At 28.5% G+C, this 22,905-nt stretch overlaps 1 protein-coding gene across 4 annotated transcripts in view; it reads left to right on the top strand.

Moving 5' to 3' along the window:
- Positions 1 to 22,009, top strand: part of LOC107441833 (BUB3-interacting and GLEBS motif-containing protein ZNF207-like) — a 32,612-nt gene extending 10,603 nt beyond the window's left edge. The window contains exons 4-12 of one of the 4 annotated variants that reach the window (XM_087159990.1): positions 356 to 556; positions 1,762 to 1,788; positions 3,999 to 4,026; positions 4,818 to 4,932; positions 6,478 to 6,592; positions 7,181 to 7,225; positions 7,963 to 8,078; positions 20,018 to 20,156; positions 21,108 to 22,009. In XM_087159990.1, the coding sequence (XP_087016116.1) occupies positions 356 to 556; positions 1,762 to 1,788; positions 3,999 to 4,026; positions 4,818 to 4,932; positions 6,478 to 6,592; positions 7,181 to 7,225; positions 7,963 to 8,078; positions 20,018 to 20,156; positions 21,108 to 21,220 (899 nt within the window). In that variant the 3' untranslated portion in view covers positions 21,221 to 22,009. Of the gene's footprint in view, positions 1 to 352; positions 557 to 1,761; positions 1,789 to 3,998; positions 4,027 to 4,817; positions 4,933 to 6,477; positions 6,593 to 7,180; positions 7,226 to 7,962; positions 8,079 to 20,017; positions 20,157 to 21,107 lie in introns of all 4 variants that reach the window. The other 3 variants (XM_087159989.1, XM_087159991.1, XM_087159992.1) reach the window with 3 other exon arrangements.
- Positions 22,010 to 22,905: the final 896 nt, after the last annotated feature.

Genomic DNA, 22,905 nt, shown 5'->3' with positions numbered 1-22,905 from the left:
TTTATTGTGATTTCTATAACTAAATGTTCTTCCTAAGTTCCCTTTACTCATGAAATTGTAGTGTTAACAATAACTCATGTAGTGATAAATGAAAAAATTCAGCAATTTTTAAATAGGCGTCCTATGTACAATATTGCGGCCTCTTTACTGGAAATTTCTGTACTTATATATTTTTACTTGAGTAAGATGGAAACATTTAGACTTAAGCTTGTTTCACTTTAAGTAGGTTAAACAAATTTAATTTATTGTGTTTATGCATATTTGCTTATATTTTGCAGTAATGTTTATAAAACCTTTTCCTTATTTTAATTATTTTCTAAATAAGTATTGATATGAACTTTTCTATTCGCAGTAGAGGTTAGAAATTCGGATGATGAAGATTCCTCTGGTCTTCCAGACAAATCGTCTGGACCAACTATGCCAGGATTGCCATCCATGCCGGGCATGATGCCTGGCATGCCACCTATTCCTGGAATGATGCCAGGAATGCCTGGTATGGGATTTCCCATGATGCCAGGACAGTCTCCACTTGGACCTATGGGGCCAATGCCAATGGGTAAGGAATTTATTTAAAATTTCACTATAAGTTTTAGGTAACACAGTGCTCTAATTTGTTCCATTTTAAATTTTATTTTTAAAAAAAATTTTAGATCTATATACAAATAGAGATTTAATGGGGTTTTTTTTATATCAAATTTTAGCTTTATGTTTATCTTTTCAATAAAACTAATACAGTACAGAACCCGGTATCCGTAAATCAGAAAACCGAAACGAAATTCGGTAAATTTTTCCGCCATTTTTAATATTTTTTTTTCCTCGTAAGATTTTAGGATTTTTCTTTCTTTTTTGAAAGATGTTTACCTAACCATCATTTTGGAATTAATCATTAGTGTATTACTTAATCTTTTTTTCTTCTTTTTAAGATTATTTCCAAATATTTATTTTTTTAGTTGGGTTTAGCAATTAAAAAAACAGCTTTTTGTAGCAATTCGGAAAACCGGAAAAATCAGTTATCCAGAATAGCGATGGTCCCGATCATTCCGGATAATCGGTTCCCTACTGTACTATTAAGAAACTACCTATAATAAGAATGTTCAACCATTTTTGGGCAGGCAAGTGAGCTACAGAATAAAGTATTGAGAACGAACATTAACGCAATGCTGTTACTATAAAATTACGAATATTGTTTAAATTCCGTTTAAAGTTAACATGAGTTACAAATGTATAATTAATCTTTTTAGTATGTTAATGTATCATTAATAATTTAATCTTTTAATGTATAATTAATCTATTTAGATAATAAATTAATAAATTTAAACTTATATTTAATAGATTAAAAGACAAATTATGGTAAATTTATAGGAACACAACATTGATAATAATTGATATTATCATGCTGTTGCTAGAATATTGAAATTATACTTTTATTTATTAAATTTTTTTTCAAAATAAAGTTTTATTGTCTTTATTTATTATCCTGATGTATTTTATTGCTTTAAAAAAGATAAATGTAAAAGTAAAATTTATTAATTACAAGAGAAAAGGCCTGCTGAAGTAAAGTGTGAAAATAAAAATTCTACTCTTGTTATCAATTAATATTTACAATCAAAATATCACTCTGGATTACCAAGAAGTACTGTTTTTTATGTGTATTTTTGGCTCTCTATTCTTCTAGTTAATTCTCATTTTCTTTATCCATATTATTTCTAAATACTACTAATATAAATAACTCTTTTAACTGTGCTTTCTTTTTCTTTTAAGACTTACCATCTTCTGGCTTAAATAAAGGTGGGCTTTTATTCATTTAATTACTTTCTATTTCTCATCTTTTTTTCTTCTTTTTTTGATGATTCATGTAGAATCTGTTTTACTCTTAAAACCGCCATATCACAAAGTTTAAAAAGGTGAAATATATTTATAAAAATAAAGGGTAATACTTCTTTTTTAAGATTTTTAAGCATTAATAATATCAGTAATTGATGATGTAGAAAAGTAGTAATGGTCATATTATGGTTTAACAAATATGAGAAGTATCCTTTATTCTCTGCAAATTTTTAAAAATTAGGCCACCCTACTGGTGAAAATTAATTATTTACCATTTAGGAATGTCCTTTAAATTTTGGTATTTGGTGGCTACCAAAATCTCGAATTCAAAATACTGTGAAAATTCATAATCCAGATTTGTGGAAACTTCGGCAAGTCCGGATAATCAGTCTTTAAGGTAAACATTAGTTTTTTAATGAAAAAAAAATTAGAGGAAATTAAGGTCGTTTTTATAGAATTTTTACTTATAGGTTGAATGATAAAATGTTTAATAACTAAAAATGAGCAGATTTCAACCTTTCATGAAAAGATCAATAACTTTTCTTTCATGAATAAAGACTTTTTTTTCCTTCCTAGTTTGATGTGAAGATTTATCAGTGCAGATAATCAGATAAAAATAACATTTAAAAACAAGCCTCAAATTCCAAAAGTAATCAGTCTTTAAGGTAAACATTAGTTTTTTAATGAAAAAAAAATTAGAGGAAATTAAGGTCGTTTTTATAGAATTTTTACTTATAGGTTGAATGATAAAATGTTTAATAACTAAAAATGAGCAGATTTCAACCTTTCATGAAAAGATCAATAACTTTTCTTTCATGAATAAAGACTTTTTTTTCCTTCCTAGTTTGATGTGAAGTATCAGTGCAGATAATCAGATAAAAATAACATTTAAAAACAAGCCTCAAATTCCAAAAGTAAATTAATCTCATTTAATAAAAAACATATAAAACAAACAGAATTGAATAGATTTTTTTTAATTAAAGCATTTATTAAAAAGGAACAAAACTTGTTCTGTATTGTTCCTTTAAAACACTATTAATATTAAGCTTCATTATTATTCCTAGTCTATTCTTCTTGCCAAAGTTCACTTAATGAAGTTAAAAAGTCCAGCAAAAGTAACCCATGCAGGAACTCTTTCTTATATTCCAGCAGAACATGAGAATGAGTTGGCTGCTTGCCTAAAATGTATGGCAAGATGCAAAGATTTTTGGAAAATTTAAAGTGTTAATCTTTATTCTTGCTGTTAAATAAATCGTTTTATTAGCTACTTAAACATATCTTTTCGGTTTATTTGTTTGATCTTGATGTCTTATTTGTTAATTACCATTGTATAATTATTTTTAAACAGCCCTTTTACTATAAAACACTGGTGATCAGTAATTACCCCAGAAGTGATCAGTAATTACCCCAGATGTGATCAGTAATTACCCCAGAAGTGATCAGGAATTACCCCAGAAGTGATCAGGAATTACCCCAGAAATGATCAAGAGAAGGAGTAATTCCTGATCACTAAAAATTTAAAACCTTTTAAATTCTAATTAGATTTTCAAACAATTGAAGGTAGCATGGGACTCATCTCATAAACCCTCAAACTTCCAGTTAATATTAAAATTCTATCTTGTATAGTTTTTACACAAAATAGATGTTTGCATTTTTTGATCAGGAATTACCTCAGGTCACCCTATTTCAAAAAGATACTTTTAAACCACAAAGAGAAAAGCATTCTTTTAAGTTTTTTTCTTTTCTTTGGTAGCAATATCTGCTCTGTAATCACATGTCTTACCATTTAGTGTGTTGAATTATTTATTTTAGATTATCTTTCTATTTTAAGCATAATACTGTTATAATATTTACACTTTTTTATTCTCAGCGATTAACCTTTCTATCATCTAAGTTTGATTTGAAGGGGGGGGGGATCGATTATTCTGTGACTTTATTAATTCCTTGTTAATATTTTTTTAATTTTTATTATAGATACATGGTGGTAAATACGATATATAGTTAATGCAGGTTTACATGGAACAGATAACATATTCAAAGATGTCAACAGTACAATTGTGCATCTCATTTTATTTTATTTTTTTAAAAATTAAACAAATTTTTTTAAATGTGTATGTTCTTATACAATGTAATGAATTTAAATTTTCATACTCTTTCTGTATCTTTTCCTTTAGGCATGCCTCCTGGATTTATGCCCCCTGGGTAAGCTTTATCATTTTCTCATATGTTTTTTTTATTTTCATTGTTATATCATCTTGCTATTGTGAACTGTGCAAATTGGTAATGCAGTAAATGTGCATATATTTTTTTTAAACCAAAGATATATCCTCTGCTTACTGAGGAGAAAAAAAACTTTCAGTTTCATGAAGGCTTAAAAGCTTAAAATTTTATCAATCTAAACAGAAATCAAGAATTTTTTTTAATACAAAGAATCAAGGAACAGGGTTTAATTTTGTTTTGAAGTATTTTGACTTTAACATTTTTCAAATTAAAAAAATCTTCTAATTCTATATAAAAAAAATCTGAAGCATGATTTTGTCTCGAATAATATCAATAGTTACTATAACCGTTAAGATTAACATAAATTGTACGATTTATAGAAATAATTAAAGTCCAATATAACAAAATAAAAAATTTGAAAATAAAAAAACTGGTTGCTTTATACTTAGCATATTACAGTACTAGTATATGGAATCCTTTAGAGTTGGTTTTATATTAGTATATTAGATACCTATTACATCAATAACCACTAATGCTTATTACCACAATTAATCATTGCTAGCGGCAATAACTGTTGGGCATATGTATTTTAACATGAAACTGGTTATAGTATTTATCTTAAATGCAAGAATTTTCTACATTTTAAGCTTTTAGTTTAGTAAAAGAAACTTAGCTGATTTTTTTGCATACATGTATATATATTGTGTGTGTATTTAAATGGATAATCTAGTTTTAAAAAAGTTAATAATTTTTAATTGCATGCTTATTGACAGTGGTATGCCAATGATGCCGCCAGGAATGCCCCGTGCACCTATAATGCCACCATCAACTGTGTCAGGTAGCACCCAAGCACCATCAAAACCATTATTTCCTTCAGCTATGCCTCAGGTAAGTTTAAAAATAATTTATCAAGAGTATAAATTACCATTGCTAGCATATTTTGTGCTATATTGCTCAAATCTAAATTATAATTTTAGTAAAAATTTAGTTTTACTCTTAGAATGCAAATTTATTTTATTGTTAATTTTATTTAGTTTTTTAATTTAACTATCATTCATTTCATTTATTAAATATTAAATTTTAGATGTTAATTTGTATGAATACAAAAAATAATTTAAATATATATTTTTTTTACTATTGCAGAATTATTTTTTTCAGCTGACAAATTTTTTCTTTTGAAAATTAAGAACGGGTATACCAACCAGTGAAGGAACATTTCATATATATTGATTAAAAATACGAATTTGAAAGTTTTTCTTTAGATTGATTGGTAACAATAGCTTACTGCCAAACAATAGGAAGTCATCTAGCAATGTTTTGGATTACCTGGTCAAATAAACTTCTCTGGAAAAATTTTTGAATTTGTTATTATCTCTGTAACACATTGTTTCTTTGAAAAAATTATAAGGTGAGTGTTTGTATTTATATGTCTGAAGTGGAATTAATTGCATGCAATAGTTTTATTTTTCTCACTGTGAAAAAGAGAATTCAAAATATAGCTATTGAAGTTACGTTTTACTTTTCTTTAAGCATCATAGTATAATAAAGTACTGCAATAAGGGGGTGTTTATTCACTGGATCATCAAACGATGAAAAACCAGTGAAGGAGCAAGTGTTCCTTTACCGGTTTTTTTTCTAAGTTATTGAAAATAAGAGATAAACTTTAATTTTCTTGTACCTTTAGTGATGTTCCGCATCAAAAGTATGTTAAAAATACGAAAAACAACTTCTAACCAGTGAGGGAATAGACATGTTCCTTTACTGGGCATAGATTTTCCAGTGAATGAACAGTATGTGTCAATATGTTGACTCTTTAATTTTCAATTCATGATTATAAAAAAAAGTTAACATTTTCCAAGTATTTATATGTTATAATTTCAAGAATAGGCTTCCTTTTAAATATTTGTATGGCTTACAAATTCATAAAGAGCATTAAAAAATAACCAAAATTAAGTGTTCCTTTACTGGGTGTTCATTCACTGGTAAGAGCTGTTCCTTTACTGGGTGTTCATTCACTGGTAAGAGCTGTTCCTTCACTTGGTCTTCTTACTACTTGTTATTTGAACCTCCAAAACTTTAAAACAATATTATGTAAGTTGTGTACAATTTTTTTACATAATTTGCAATTAGTAACAAATATGTTGACACTGTCATTTAACTAAAATTACGAATTTTGAAATTAATATGATTTTTTAAAAGGCAAGCAAAGCTTAAGTGTTCCTTCACTGGTTACTTTACCCGATAATGGATAACATTTTATACTCATAGTTTACTCTATGCTATAAAGACCAATTTCACAGTTTGTCCATGGTGTTACAGATTAGTTGAAAAGGATTTGTACCTTTTCACTTTTTTTTTCTATCCACTTACATTAATGTTTAAAATAACTAAACCTAATGGTATTGAATGTACTGTCCCTTTCTCTTGTTTTAGACATCAACATCATCTTCGCAATCCCCTGTGGGCACAGATTTTAAACCTCTGATGACAACGTCATCGAGACCAACATTTCCTGCTTATAGTGGAAGTTCCTCACCTAATGTGTCAGGTACTTTTTTTATTTATTATACGATACGTCCATGCTAATTTTGGACAATAAGTCATTTCTAAAAGAAGAAATTAGAGTTTTTTAAAATTTTTAATGGTCATGAAGTATCTAAAAGAAGTGTGGTACTTTTTGTTAATTAGTATATGTCCCCCTCAATAATTGGAAATCTCTTTAAGTCTCCTGGAATATTTCAGATAAGTAGAGAAAAATTTCATGATTTTATATTGATTTAAATTCATTTTAGTTAAATATAAATTAAGAAATTCACAAGTGAAATTTAGAGAACTATTCTGTGTATTTATTTGTCCATTTCAAAAACCAAATGACTGTGACGCCCATAGTAAGACTATGTAGAGACTAAATTAATAACACACATATGCAATCAGGTTTAGGAGAAGATTGCTATTAGCAATTACGAGGATTCAGATTGAAGAGAAAATATTGAAGTAAGTCAATAAAGTAGACAGTTTTGCACTATAACTCGAATAACATGATCTGAATCAATCCTACTATTACATATGTAGTAATGTAGTTAATTATTGTTTTCTCTTATTTTTAATTGACTTTTTATGTTGCTGCCTCTTATAGCTTCTATGAAGTCTCATTCTGGAGTACCAGTATCTTACAGTGCAGGTAAGTAGGAACATTTTAAGGTTTGATATTTTAACATTAAACTACATTGATTTTTTAAAGTTTTTTTTTTATGAACTTTTTCATTGTAGCTATTAACAATCAGATCCTTTTATATAAGTAAAAATTACTTCTGCAAAGGCATATATTGTTTTGTAAGTGATGGATGTAATTAGGTTTTTTTCTCCTTCCTCATGTAAAGCTATTAAACAATATTTACTGCACTGCACCTAAATCTACTTTTCACAATTAGTATAAGAGTAATAGGTGGGTTTCTTTTTTATTCAAATGATATGGCATGAGGCTTCATTTTCTAACATTAAGAAATTTTTATAAAATTTCAACTGTCTAATCATATCAGATTCTAAGCAAACTTTTTTTAATATCTTTATGTAATTCTAGTCTCTTATACGGGAATAAAATTATTCTCTTTGTTTTTAATTTTTTATAACCTGGGCACTGCTTTGTTCATGCAAAAATTAAAGCTAAATTTGAATTGTTGAAAAAGCTTTTCCATATACAACCTCGTAATATTTATATTAAAATATGAAAAGCTGGAACTACATTAGAGAAGAGTATATTAAAGGTGTGTTAACACATTTCAATATAATGTTTGTTTTTTTGTGTTTTTTTTTTTAATATACAATTTCTTTAAGCTGCAAGATTGAAATCTCTTTTATATAATATAGTATTATTACTTACTATATTTTGATAATAAAAAAACATTTTGTTTTGTTTAGAAGCTTCATTGAGTCCTCAAACCAACCCAGACGCAAAACGCCTGTGTACTGCTCCTCCAAGCCAAACTAATACTGCATCAAGTAAAATAGTGCATCCAGATGAAGATGTTTCTCTGGTAAGAAACATTTTCTTGAGTATTATTGTGCATAAATAAGACCTAATTTTTTAATCCGCGAATGTTATGGGTCAGTAACAATTAGTACAAGCTACAATTCACTTGTTAGCCTTTGCATAGATGATAAATTGAAATTATTAAAAAAAAAACTCTTTATAGGTTGTAAATTATAGATTTAACCCTTTGCCTTCTGAGTACTTTAAAATTCAATGTAAACTAATATAAGCACTGAATCATCTAAAATACATAATACAATAATTTTATGTATCAAATAAGTCATAAAATATTAAGTTATAAAAGCATTAAATTTTAGCACAGTAGTGACATTTGATGTCCAGTTAGAGGCCACATCAGAGTAGAAAAAGTTAAAAGCTTTTTTATTTGTTTTTCTCAAATTGATGAACTCATTCATTCATAATTCCCTTGTTACATTCATTTACCTATTCACTCTGTGTCATCATAAATTTTCATAATTGTAATGTTGTAGACAATAATAGACAACTAGTCAGATTTTCATTTTGTTCTATGCTAAGTTCAAAAACCCAAATGTAAATATTTTTCTCGTAAAAGCCCGTCCTTTACTCTAAATATACACAATCACACTGGTTCTGAAGCATGCAAAGAAGTTTATCTTTCCTCATAAATACACGAAGCAAAGCTTATTACGTAATAGAAACTGTTGAACCCCATTCCTTGTGTTAAATAATGTCTAAAATTTATGTTTAAAATTAATATCAATAGATGATGCTGTGCCAATTATTTACAGGGTGGCCACCCACCTGGAAAACCTGGAATTATCAGGGAATTTTTTTTATACTGGAAAAATCAGGGAAATTTGGATAAAAACCTGGAAATTTTATAGAAAAGCTGGAAATTTTTTCTTATATATTTTTTTAATTTCACTAATTTAAATTATTTGCTAATAATTTTCTTAATTTAAATTTTTTCATCCATTATACCCACATTTTTTAGGCGGAAATGTATCTCCAAACAGTTAAAATATCATCAACTTACTTTGCTTTCATCAAAATTTGCTCCATTATAACCCTGTTAAACTAGAATACAACATAAAATTTTTCCATGGTTGCTAAGCAAATGTCTTTGATCTCTATGCAGACTATGGGACTGTGCAATTTAGGAAAGGCAAAGATTATGGTGGATGTGAAAGACAGGGTTAGGATTCGGTTTTTAAATTCTGTCCGTGTTCACACAATGATTCAAGTTTGTTCGCAATTGAGAGTGGTAATTTTTTTCTATTTTGAAAAAATGTTTTTGTATTTTTAACTTTATTAAATTCTCTAAAAATTAGTTGATTATAATTTAATAATAATAGATTTTATAATGCACTCTTTTTCTGAAAGCTTTTGAACTCCCATTCAAAGAGATCTGTAAATTATTTTTTCTCAGCAAACCAACCAATCACGCATTTCATTTTAACCTTTTATAGTATATTTTTATTTTGTAAAAAGTTTTTTTTTAGAACTAATATATATTAATATCAAATTTTACGGTTTTGTTGGTAAATATTAGTTTTTTGATTCAAAATTTGAATTGTATAGTTATCACAATATCGAAAGTTTGTAAGTGTTGCTTGCATTCCAGAAATGATATTTCAAAACTATTCATCTTTTTACCTAAAAAAGCTGACAATGACTAAGGAATATATAGGTGTGACATTAGGTCACAGCCTAATTTATAAATATCCTGTTTTTTTTAATCAATAATACTAATTCTTTTAATTTTGTAATACATTCTTTTATTTCATCATCTTTCTTTAGCCCCTTAAGCGGTAGCGCAATTTGGACATTCTCCCCCTAAAATTCCTTACCAGCTCCTTAAAAGAGCCCCTTTATTTCGAGAAGTTTCCACCCTTTTTTTCTGAGAATTCCACTGGTCGTCGGCATTCTTTCATCTCCGCGTGTTTGTTGTGTTTCTCAACCGTAACTTTTAACGCATAATCAATTTTTCGTTTCAACTCGTGATTTTTAGGTAATTTAACTCTAACTTGCACAACATGCACTACAACTTCAATTTTAAGTTTTTGTATCTTATAAAAAGGAAGAGCGCGAAAGACGAGTAGCTTTCGATAATTTGATGTCATATAATTTTGCTGCTCTCCGCTTAACGGAGTTTTTAACATTTTTGCTCCCACCTCCCTAAGGTGGAGAAGCTTTTTTTCGAAGGATGGCCTCTCTGCGCCATCTTCTTTTGAGGTTGGGCTTTGTTCGCTGAAAATAGCTCACCGATCGCCATGCTGTCCTTTTCATTGCCTCTGATGAATTGCTTACTAAAGAACTTTCCTTTTCCTGACAAATTGGATTAATGCTTCATAAAGAATTTTCCTGATAAATCGGTTTTAAATGCCTACTAAAGAACTCTCCTGATAAAATCTCCAGTTTTTTTAAAGGATGATCCGCTGACCAACTACCGTCAGGGATGGAAATCCCCCACAGTCCGTTTTCACTCCTGTTCCAGTCATCACTAGTTCCACATCCTTGGCATGAGCCATTCCTAAAATGATGTAGTGCCTCAACATAATGATTTGTCTAGTTTGTTTTTCCTCCAATAAAACAATAGTGATTTTTTTTCAAAAAAAGAACTGGACTGATTTCTTTTTCACTAGCCAAAAAGTTTTTGTTTGTTTCATCCTAAACTCATCTCCGATCCAGGACTGGATATCTTTTTATGGAAAAAAAAAGGTATGTGTTTTGAATATACTTGTTATCTTCTAGAACTGTTTGTTGAAGAAGAAGAATTACTATTTTTCTGGGTTAGCCAAACTTCGTAAAATGTACAACTAACTATGTTTCACCCGGCCATTATTTTTTTAGTTTTTCTCTTTTCTAAATTGTTATTTTTTTGCAACTTTTTCATTCTTTCTATACCCAACCTTAACAGGTCATCTGGTGCCGTTCCGCTTTTCGGTTGGTGTATATAGTTTTTAACTATATTTATTTTGACCAGTAACGAGGAATGTGTATTATTTCAAATTAAATTTTTTTACTATGAGTAAAGTAAGATAATATTATTCAATGTTTAATACATTTAATTTCAATAAATTTCTTTAAGTTTGGAGTAGGAAATGAATTGTTTATTTCAATAGTTTTTGATATTAGCCAAATAAACAATAATAAATTATGCAATGTAATCAAATTTTTTTAATACACTTCATGTTTTGATTAGTTCATTAATATCTTGTTTTGGTTATTTACTAATTTGTTTCATACAATAACCAAATAGATAATTTTTTTAAGTTGAGATAATAATAATTATTTGTCATAATTTCTGTAATTGAATATTACAATTGTTTTATAATAGTGATTAAAAATAACGATTTTGATTAGGATGATTAATATAAATATTTTTGATTAAATAATAAGTAGTAATTGGATAAGATTTGGTAAATAATTCTTCATATAACAATTTAAAAATAAGATTCCTTTTATTCTATAAAATTTTTTCACAGCAATTGGTTAAAATAATAATCATTAATTAATATTTGGTAAATTCTATGTGTACTAAAAATTTTGCTTATTATGCTTTTGAATCAGGTCATGTTTAATAATTTAATTGATTATTTTGTTGAAAGGTTATTGAATTGATTTTTAATAGGTATTGCCAATGTCTTACTCTCCTATATTGCTAAATTATTAGTGTTCTAATATATTATACTACAATTGATTGGTTTTTGAAAATGTTTGGGTATTTATTTGCACTTTGAAATAATTAATGACAATATTTTTTTCTAATGGTTGTTATTTCTTGTTTATGCAAGTATATCGTTATATGATTAATTTGAAGGGTTACATAATTTTTTAATTGTGTTTTTCTTGGTACTAAAATTTATTATATTTCAATGTTTATATTATTTTCATGAGGTTACCAAATGGTTACAATTAGTAATAATACTTGTTTAATTGATACTATCATTTACTTAATATTTTTCATTAGATGACCCCAATTCAAACCCGTAATAGAACTTATGCTAATCCAATAATTATGCCTGATAATTTTAACAATATCACTATCTCTAAGGTTTATCCTTATAGTTTAACAAATAATTTTTTTGACAATAATTTTTGTAATTAACTTATTGATATATGTGTGACGAGTGTTATTTGGGCATCGTTGTGTGTGATGCTGGTCATTACATATCCGTGGAACAGCGGGGTCTTGTAGCAGTTGTTATACAATATCAATGACTTTTGCATTTATAAATTTATCTCTTCTAACTTTTTTAATGTTTCTAATTTTTACTAATTTGCTCTTAATTGAGTGATGTTTTCAAAAATGAAGGGTTTTTTTCATGATGGAGGATGAGCAGTTTACTTTTGGATTTTCTTTTGGTCAATTATTATCATTTTTTTCAAAAAATAATTCTCTTTCCAAATTTTTTTATTATCTAATGTTCTCAAATTTGGCTCTTTCCAAATTTTTTGTTATGTCATGTTCTCAATTTTAGTGAATCAATGTTTTGATGTAAGATTTGCTAGGCTTATATATTTGAATGTGTTACGATTTTCTTACTGGAGTATCTGATAATTTAATATTTACTTGAATTATTACAAAAAAAAAAAAAAAAAAAAAAATTAAAATATTTGGGATAGTGAATTTCCTGAATCGTGTCTGGTAATACAGATGCATCAAAATTTTTTTTGGGATCAATTTATTAAACTAATTGGGAAAAATATGTCCCGATTGCTCTGGGTAATACCTGAGCTCAACGATTTTGCTGGTAAATTAAACCAGAATTTTTTTTTCCTTTACTTTTCCCTGGCCATAATAGAGCCAGACGTTAATTATTAATTTTAGTTTCCTGATCAAAAATGAATCAGAAGGTATTCCTGGTCAAAGAAACCAGAAGATCAATTATGATACCCTGGTCAAAGAACCGGATGATATATATGACATATATATATAATAATAATTTTAATTAAATAAATAAATAAAAAAAAAAAAAAAAAAAAATGATTCGAGTCAATTATTAGATAATTGAATTGTTTTGATGCTCTTTGAGGAAAATCTTTTGCGTAACCTTTGAATATCCATATGTTAATAATTACTAAAGTACATAACTTTCACAATGTTACCTTCACTGTTAATGTTAAACTAATAATTAAATGTCTTTTGAGGTTAAACATTTTTTTTTGCTTTGTTTGAGAACATTCTTTCATTTGTGTTGTAATAATATGAAATAATCATCAAAATCTTTCATAATCAATAATACATTGATTAAGTAATCACTAATTTTCTAATTTTCTGAGATCCAAAACATTTAAATGTACGATGACTTTTGTGGGGTAACATTTTTGTTACTATTTGATAAAAAAATTAAGTTTTGCTTTGTTTTTAAAATATTCCGTGCAGTTTTGCTAAGAATTGATTATACATCTTATTATCAAATACCCATTGTGAAATATTCATTTTAATTATTGAATTTTTATTTCCTATTTAAATATAAGTTATAAGTGAGTGTGCACTTTTGGGAGTCACTGTAATTATTAAAAATTATTGATGTAATATAATTATTAAAAATTACCTGAAGCGGTTTTCTTTTCCTTAATGAAAATATATTAAACAATACTTATCCAAGGTTTAATTGGTTATTCTGATTTTTTCATTTTGTAGGTACACTTTGAGCAAATACTACTTAAAAGTAACACATTAAATTCAATAAAAACAATTAAAATTATTCAATAAAAACAATATATTCTGCAAGCTAAACATATTATTTTCTCCACGTCTTAATTTTTTAAAAATTAATGTTGTACCAGAACATTGAAAAATAATTAAAAAATATCTTGTAAAAAAAAATTGTTTTTTCAAGATATGTTTGAAAAGTGACATTTTGAATAAGATATTTTATAATACAGACACTTTTCTTGTAAACATCCTACACTTTATAAGAAAAAAGGAAAAAAACACAAACCTGGAAATTTTAAGATTTTTGCCTGGAAAACCTGGAAAAATCAGGGAAATTTGAAATCTGTTTTGAGTGGCCGCCCTGTTACTTTCTCATATTTGTTATATTTTTATTCCCTCTTGTGCTGTCCATATGTCCATACATAAACATTGTGTTCGTTTCTCTAGAGTCATGTTTATTTTGGATATCCAAGTATCTTTAGAGTACTAATTTGACATGGTGCCGAAATCCCTGGAATAGGGGACCTTTTTATGGAATAGAAAACTAAGAATACTTGGATAAATTAATTTAGGACTATGACTATGAAAGAATTGTTAGGGAATCAAAAAACGAAACGAACTTTGGTAAGACAGCTAACTACGAAATTAATATCGAAAATTGAAGCGAGTTTGGCAGATGTTTCACAGGATCCTGAAAAGCAGAACTTTAATTGGATTTAAGTGAGCAATTAAATGCAAAAATGATGGAATTAAAACAATTGGATGAAAAACTGGAATACACTGTTGCTGAACAGGAGTTCAAAAACGAAATAACCACCTGCCAAGAATATCAAGAAAAAATAGTGTTCGATGTTCTTCTAATTCTGAAATAAATATCGAAAGTGATAGAAACAAAACTGTTGTTGTTGAAACTGAATAAAAAATAATGAACCTACCTTAGTCGGCAAATAGGAACATTTTACGGAGATTCTACCAAGTGGTTGGATTTTTATAATCAATTTGAAACAGCTATTCATAACAACGAATTACGAAAGACTGAAAAATTTGCATATTTGAAATCCTTGCTTGGAGGAAGCGCTCTCGCATCCATATCTGGATTTGCCATTAGTGATCAGAATTATGATTCCTCTATCGAGATTCTGAAAGAGCGTTTTGGAAGAAAGGACATTGTGATAAGCTCTTATATGACGAAACTTCTTGCTATTGTACCTATTCGAAATATTTCCAACTTAAAAGCTCTAAGAAGACTATATGATGAATGTGAAATACAAATAAGAAGCCTGTCATCATTAAATGTAACTGCAGGAAGTTATGGAAATTTACTATGCCCAATTATTCAGCAGAAGCTTCCAGAAGAACTAAATTTTGAATTCAATCGATGTCGGAAATCAGAAAAAGAATTTGATATACAAGAACTTTTAAGTTTTTTGAAAAAGGAAATTAACTGTCGTGAAGCGGCAAGCTTAGTTAGTCACGCGAAGAATAATTATAGCCAAGATTTGAGCAGAAGGGAAAATCTAACTTTTATCGAAATAAACCTGGAACTGCATCCGCCTTGTCAACAATAAATTATAGATGCATTTTTTGTGACTGTGAAAATCATTCAAAGTATAACTGCAATGTTTTTGATATTGAAAAGAAGCTAGAATTCCTAAGGAGAAAAGAAAGGTGTTTTTTATGTTTCGGAAGAAGTCATATGTCCACTCAATGCAGTAATAAATTTTCGTGTAAAAAATGCAGAGGAAAACATCATGACTCAATTTGTTTCAAATCGGACTTGAATGACAAAGAAGAAGAGAAGGAGTCCAAAACATTAGAAGTAAGTCAAAATTCTTCATCTAAATTTGGATCTAATATAGTTTTACAAAATGTAAATGCTATAGCAGAAGGACCTCAAAATCATTTTTTGTAAGATGTTTAATTGACGGAGGTTCTCAAATTATTGTTATTACTAAAGAATTATCCGGAAAATTAAATTTAAAAGTAAAAGGAGAAAAAGAAATGCAAATTCATATATTTGGTGAAAATCACCCGAAAAATATAAAAACAGAATCGTAGAATTAACTTTAAGAAATATTAATGACCCTGAGAAAAGTATCACTTTTGATTTCATCAAAGTTTCAGTGATTACATCAGCGAACATAAAAGTGCCAAGTAATCAAATAAAAAATAAACTAAAGAGCCTTGTAATAACGTTATTAGAGCCTAAGTGGAGTGACTCTAGATTTATGGGTGAAAATGTTTTGATTTTGTTTGGCACCGACATATTGTGGTCTATTAGTAATGATCAAATTAAAAGAATTAATTATTCTGCGGTTGCGCTTGAAACTATTTTCGGATGGTGTGTGCAAGGGAAATTTCCCTCCTCAGACTGTAATTAATTGAGGAATGTTATGACTAATCTGACCCTGGAAGAAAATCTGAGTATAAACGAGTCCTTGAAAATGTTTTGGGAAACCGAATCAATTGGAATAAAAAATATCTGCGAAGAGAAAGAAACAGAAAAAGCTTTAGAATTATTTTCTTCATCAATCACTCAGAAGAAAAAGAGATATGAAATTAAATTACCGTGGAAGGTAGAAAAAATAAAACTTAAAGATAATTATAAAAATGCAAAATTTTGTTTTTTCATTGCAAACATTTAGGAAGAACTTAGAATTATTTGAAGAATATAAAGAAGTTATTCAAAGGCAATTAAAGAAAAAAATAATTGAAAAAATTGGTGATGATTCAAAATCCAGTGACGTAATATACTATATTCCTCATCATGCAGTAATAAGGCCTGAACACACAACTACAAAATTAAGGTTTGTGTATGATGCTTCATCAAAAGAAAAAGAAGAACTTTCTCTCAATGACTGCCTTTTAGATGGACCAAACTTTTTACCGGATTTACTAAAAATTCTCCTGAACTTTAGAAAATATCGAGTAGTTATGACATCGGATATAGAGAAGGCATTTCATCAAATTTCTCCAGAGGACAGATATGCCATGTGTTTTCTTTGGCTTGATGATGAGTTGGATTTACAAATTCCTAAAATTGCAGTGTACTGATTTTGTAGACTAATTTTTGGAGCCAAGCCAGTCCATTTTTGCTTGCTGCCTGTATTAAGCATCATCTGAAGAAATTTCAAGATATTTATCCTAAGACAGTTCAACTACTAGGCAATTCCTTCTATGTTGATGATTTCATCACCGGAGTAGACTCAGAGCACGAGGCTCGTCAAGTCTATCATGAAGCTAAAACAATTATGGATGAAGCATCAATGAATTCAACCAAATGGAACACTAATTCGGAAGAATTACAGGAAGAATTTTTCCCAGAAAGTAAAACATTAAAATTAAATATGCCTGAAGCTACATCAAAGGTGCTTGGACTTAGATACTCTTCAACAGATAATTGTTTTACCTACTCACCAGATGATGTTGTGGATACTCCTTCAGAAAAGAAACTCGACAAAAGAACTATTCTTTAGATTTCATCAAGACTGTTCGACCCCTTGGGCTACCTGTCGCCATTTTCCATTCAAACAAAAATTATGTTTCAAAAACTCTGACTAGATGGCATTGATTGGGATCAACCGGTGCCAGAAGAAATAAAAGCCAATTGGAACTGCTGGTACAACCAACTACAAGGATTATGTGAAGTCAATATACCACGTTGGTATTTTCTATCGAGAGAGACTCCACAGAGTTTAGAAATACATGTATTTTGTGATTCTTCGCAAACTGCATATGGAACTGTTATCTATTTGAGATTCACCGTTTCTAGTGAAATTCGAACAGCGTTTGTTCTAGCCAAAGGAAAGGTAGCTCCTTTAAAGAAAATGACTTTGCCTCGGTTGGAGCTCAAAGCTGCAGTTATTGGAGTGCGATTGTTGAAAGTTTTGCAGGAGCAATTTCCAGATGCAAAAGCTTGTCTATGGACTGACAGCTCAATTGTGCTCAACTGGATTAGAGGATCAGCATATTGTTGGAAAACTTTTGTGAAAAATCGTGTCAGTGAAGTAAAAGAAAGTACATCAGCAGAAATGTGGTATCACTGTCCAGGCAGTGATAATCCGGCTGACAAGATAACCCGTGGTGTAAAAATCAAAGATTTAGTGTGTGGGCCTATTGTCCTTCTTGGTTATCCGAATCAGAAGAAAACTGGCCTGATAAAAATTCTTCTGAAATTGCATTACTTTCTTGTGATGAAGAAAGATGTGATGTGACACCTGTTGTTAAAAATTGTGAAATTCAGTCTATTTTGTGCATTTCAAAGTTCAGTAAAATTCTAAAATTAGTGCGTGTGACATCCTACGTTTTCAGATTTATTAATATTCTGAAGACAAAACAAAAGTGCCCAGGTCCGATTTCTGTACTGGAAGCTGAAAAATCTTGGGAATACTAGATTAAAATGTCCCAAGCACAGAGTTTTTATTCAGAAATCCAAAATCTTAAACAAAATGAAAGTGTAGATAAAAATTGTAAATTAGCTAATGTTAATCTTATGCTAGATGATAAAGGTATTCTAAGAGTGAAAACTAGATTAATTAATTCATCTTTAGATGTGTATGAAAAATGTCCAATTGTTCTTTCTAATGATTATCCTGCAAAATTAATTGTTTATGATTGTCATGAAAAAGTATTACATAATGGTGTTAATGAAACTTTAATTCATTTAAGAAGTAAGTTTTGGATTTTAAAAGGGTGACAATTTGTTAAATCTATTTTGTATAATTGTAGAATTTATAAAAAAATTACAGCTAAAGGGGGTAAAGAAATTATTTCACCTTTACCTATTGATAGAGTAGAGAAATCTCAAACATTTGAGATTACTGGGATTGATTTTTCAGGGCAATTGTATTTATAGGATAATTCTAAAGTGTATATAAGTTTATTTACATGTGCTGTTACTCGTAATATTCATTTAGAATTAATATCTAATTTAAGCACTGAATGTTTTTTGCTATCATTAAGACGATTTTTTGCTCGTAGGGGTATTAGTAAAGTTATATATTCTGATAATGCTAAAACTTTTAAGTCTGCCTATAAAGAACTTAAATATTTGTATAAAATGTGTAAAAATAATGAAGTGTGTAACTTCTTAGAGAAGCATCAATTAGATTGGAAATTCATTGTGGAAGGTGCCCCATGGTGGGGAGGCTTTTGGGAAAGGCTTGTTCGATCTGTTAAAAATTGCTTGAAAAAAGTTTTGGGTGAAACTTCTCTTTGTTATGAAGAATTAATTACTGTATTAACTGAAGTAGAATCGGTTATTAACTACAGACCATTAACTTATGTTTACAATGATTTACATGAGCCGACCCCTTAACTCCTTCACATTTTACTGTTGGGTCACGTTTAACTACTTTACCTTCTCCAAATAATCTTAATTTAATGTCAAATTAACCAAAAAGTGGAAATATAGATTACTATTGTTGGATCATTTTTGGAAAAGATTTTTTAAGGAATATTTATTAGACTTAAGATCTGTTATGTTTTCTAAACAATCAAAAAATTTGAATACTTATAAAGTTGACGATGTTGTTCTCGTGAGAGAGCATAATGTTAAGCGCCATAATTGGAAATTAGGAAGGATTAAAAGTTTGTTTACAGTTAGAGATGGAAAAATTAGATCATGTGAGATACAATTGGAAAACAATGTTGTAAAAAGACCCATTGAAAGACTGTATAATCTAGAAGTGCAATAAATATTTAATGCATCCAATAAATGGATGCATGGTGGGGAGTGTTAAATAATGTTTAAAATTAATATCAATAGATGGCACTGTGCCAATTATTTACTTTCTCATATTTGTTATATTTTTATTCCCTCCTGTGCTGTCCATATGAAATAAACATTGTGTTCGTTTCTCTGGAGTCATGTTTATTTTGGATATCCAAGTATCTTTAGAGTACTAATTTGACACCTAGTTTTGAAGATCATCTTACTTATGAGGTCTTTCAAAGCAAAACTGTTATGAGGCTCCACCCTGTTTGTGTTGTGTATTGCTTTAATATATAATCCCTTTTCTTTGAAGTCTCTATCCTTGTTGTATATCTGTACTGTAACCAAACCTATAATAAAATAATATTGTAATAAGACTGAAACGTTTTGATAAAGCAGAGAAAGGGGAATAAAAAGAAAGAGCAACCTGTCTGAAGTGTTAGAAAAATTTTATTGGTTAGAATTTTCTCTGCCTGCTTCAAAAAATGTGTCCTTCATATTAACTGATCTTAAAAGGTTACTTTTCATGTTCCAACACGATCTATTTATCTCATTTTGGAATTTATTTTTTCATCATTTTCAGGAAGAAAAGCGATCCATTATGCCTAAATATATAATGCACTTACCTGGAATGCCAACAATGATGGGTGGTAAAGGCTTACAGAATCCTGTAATGATGAATGGTATGCAGATGATGAGGCCTTCAATGGGAATGCCACCGAGTATGTAAATTATTTTATAACAATAAGTAGAGCTTGTGATTCTCTAGTGTGTAAAAAATGTTTTGGAATTAATAATAATACAGGATACTTATTAGTTTAACAAGTCAGTTTAACTTGTGTTTTTAATCAACTTTTTTCATTAAATCTTCTTTTTTTTCTTAATAAATATTATATGAGACATTTTATTACATTTCAAATTTTGTATCTGTGCGATGTGATTTTAATTTAAAAGTTATTGATATATATATATCTGTGTGTGTGAGTGAGTGAGTGAGAGCTGCATTATCGAAGAGAATGTTTTTTACCACTTGCGTGCCTTTTTCTTAAAATATATGCAGTAAATATGCCTTAATTTTATCTCATGTTTGGCATGTGTATGTATTTATTCTCTAGTATAATTTTATTGATATCCATAACACTTTTTTTTATATGCATTTAGAAAATCATAATTTTACCAATTAAAGAAAGCATCTTATTTAAGAATTGTTTAAAAAAAAAACGATGATACACGCCGACAAATTTTTATTAAAGTAAATACAAATATGTCTGTAATGTACACACAAGATTTCAGATTCCCATCGTAATTAGTTTTTCTAAAAAAGATGCATGAAATTTGGCCTCTCAACATTACCTATTTAGAGTGTACAAACTCCCTTCAAATCACATAATCTGTGTGGCCCAATCTGATTACCAAATGACCAAAAAGCATGAAATATCAATAACAATAATGAAAGTGCATTGTTTTTCCATGCAATGCTTTAATTTTTAGTTACTCTGAATTCTCATTTCTTTTTACTTAACAGTTTAAATTTTTACTCTCTTTATGTACTTTATCAACGAAATTATTACACCAAGCATGATAGAAAATTGCCGACTTGTAACAACTCTGTTCCTAAAAAGTTGTCAGATTTCTCACGTCAATATCTATTCATAAATTATATTTTGTTTCAGATATGTCTGGTGGAGGCATGCCTCGAATGGGTTCACCCTACAGTGGACAGTCTATGTTTCCACAGGGAGGATCGTTTCCCATGATGGGTCAAGGTGGATCTCGTCCTTATTAGTGTGTGTGGCATGATTTTACAAAGATAAGTGTCTTCTACTTTTCATTGAAAAGAAACACTCTTTTTAAATCAATGGAACTGGTTTCCTACATAAAAGCTCTATTTCAACTCATTCAACTTGGATTTTTCTCATAAGAGTGCATTATTTAAAAACTTTTCCCATATCTGAATTTTCAGGGACATGTACAAATTTCTTAAATTCATAAAGATGGATGTTTTATTAATCTTTTGTTTTTTGTTATTTATTTTTGTTTGGAGATTTCTTTACGGGCAGGCTAATTAGGGTTGGCGTCACCTGACTTGCGGCTTAGAACTGTCATGTCAGAAACCTGTCTTGAAACATTAAATGCAACCCTATTAATATTTGAAATCTATACTTTTTAATGAAAATAGTTTTAATTATGTCCCAGTTAAATGTAATTTTAATTCTATGCTATAAAACTGCATACATCTTCCATTTGTTAAAAAATCTCTTTATGTTTCTGACAGTTTAAACCAGTTTTTGATGCTTCCCGTATCAAAATCTAGTTTTTCAAGTCAAAAAGCTGACCATGCTTTTTTATTATTATAAAGTACAAAACAAGAAATATGTCCTGCTTACTCTAATTTTGTAAATGTGTTTCCCTTTTTATTATTCAAATCGACTTTTTTGTCTTTGCAGTGTGCACAGTTGATACAGTAATCATAACGTATAAATAATAGTTTTTCTGTTTAAAATTATGTTTATTGTATGTTATGAAAAAAATCTATGCTATTACAAATATATAATAAAAGTTCTTTTTTACCTAAGCTCTTTGTCTATTATCAAAATTTGTGTTTTAGTTATTAAAACTAAAAACGGAACTGATTTTTTTTGTCTCTATACTAATTTCCTATGCTATATTGTGTGCCATTGGGATAGCATTTGAGGATTTTAAAAAATTTCAAAGTAACTTAGACGCTTAAAATCTTTATTTAAATGTTTAAATATAATTTTAAATTTTATTAACTATTATAAATTTGGTCCTTTTTTTACCTTCACTTTTTTAATGTCATTTTTGGAGATTTATAAATGTTCGCTTCGTTTATAAGTGTAAAAATTTATATATCGTGCCAACCTTGGCTACAAATAAGTTTAATAATGTGTTTGTTATGATGCATTAATTTTACAAATTTTTTAATAATAATGAATTTTTTTATGTTAGTTCTAAAAAGGAAAAATTAACTGACTTTAAGAACTAACTTATCCTTATTCTGAATATGTATTTTTCTTTTAATAAAAAATATCCCAATCATGGTTTGTTCTAGATATAGTTGATATTTGAGTAAATTACTCTGTTTAAAATTTACTATAGCAAATGATCTTTTAAGAGTAATTTTATTTCTTAAAAAGTTTACTCTATAAATTGGAATAACTAAAAAATTGTGGAATTTTTTAAGGTCAAGAAAATTGATAAATATAATTTTATATATGCATTTATATGTTATTTTTAGCATAAAGTTAAAATATATATCTGTTTATATTAGTGCATTATTTATTCCTTTAAAAATCTTTCTTTGTCTTACTTGCATAAGAATGTGTCTTTCATTTATTTAAATATTTTAACTAGCAATTTCCTTTTTTATTCATTTATTCTTTGTAATAAGTTTTCTTTGTCAACAGAATTTATCTTTTTCGTTAATTGATTAATAACTTGTAGCATTTA

This window comes from Parasteatoda tepidariorum, chromosome 3 (genome assembly GCF_982258835.1).
Source record: "Parasteatoda tepidariorum strain Cologne lab strain chromosome 3, Ptep-v5.0, whole genome shotgun sequence".
In the NCBI taxonomy this organism is placed as follows: Eukaryota; Metazoa; Arthropoda; class Arachnida; order Araneae; family Theridiidae; genus Parasteatoda; species Parasteatoda tepidariorum.
This window is presented reverse-complemented; position numbering and strand designations above follow the sequence as displayed.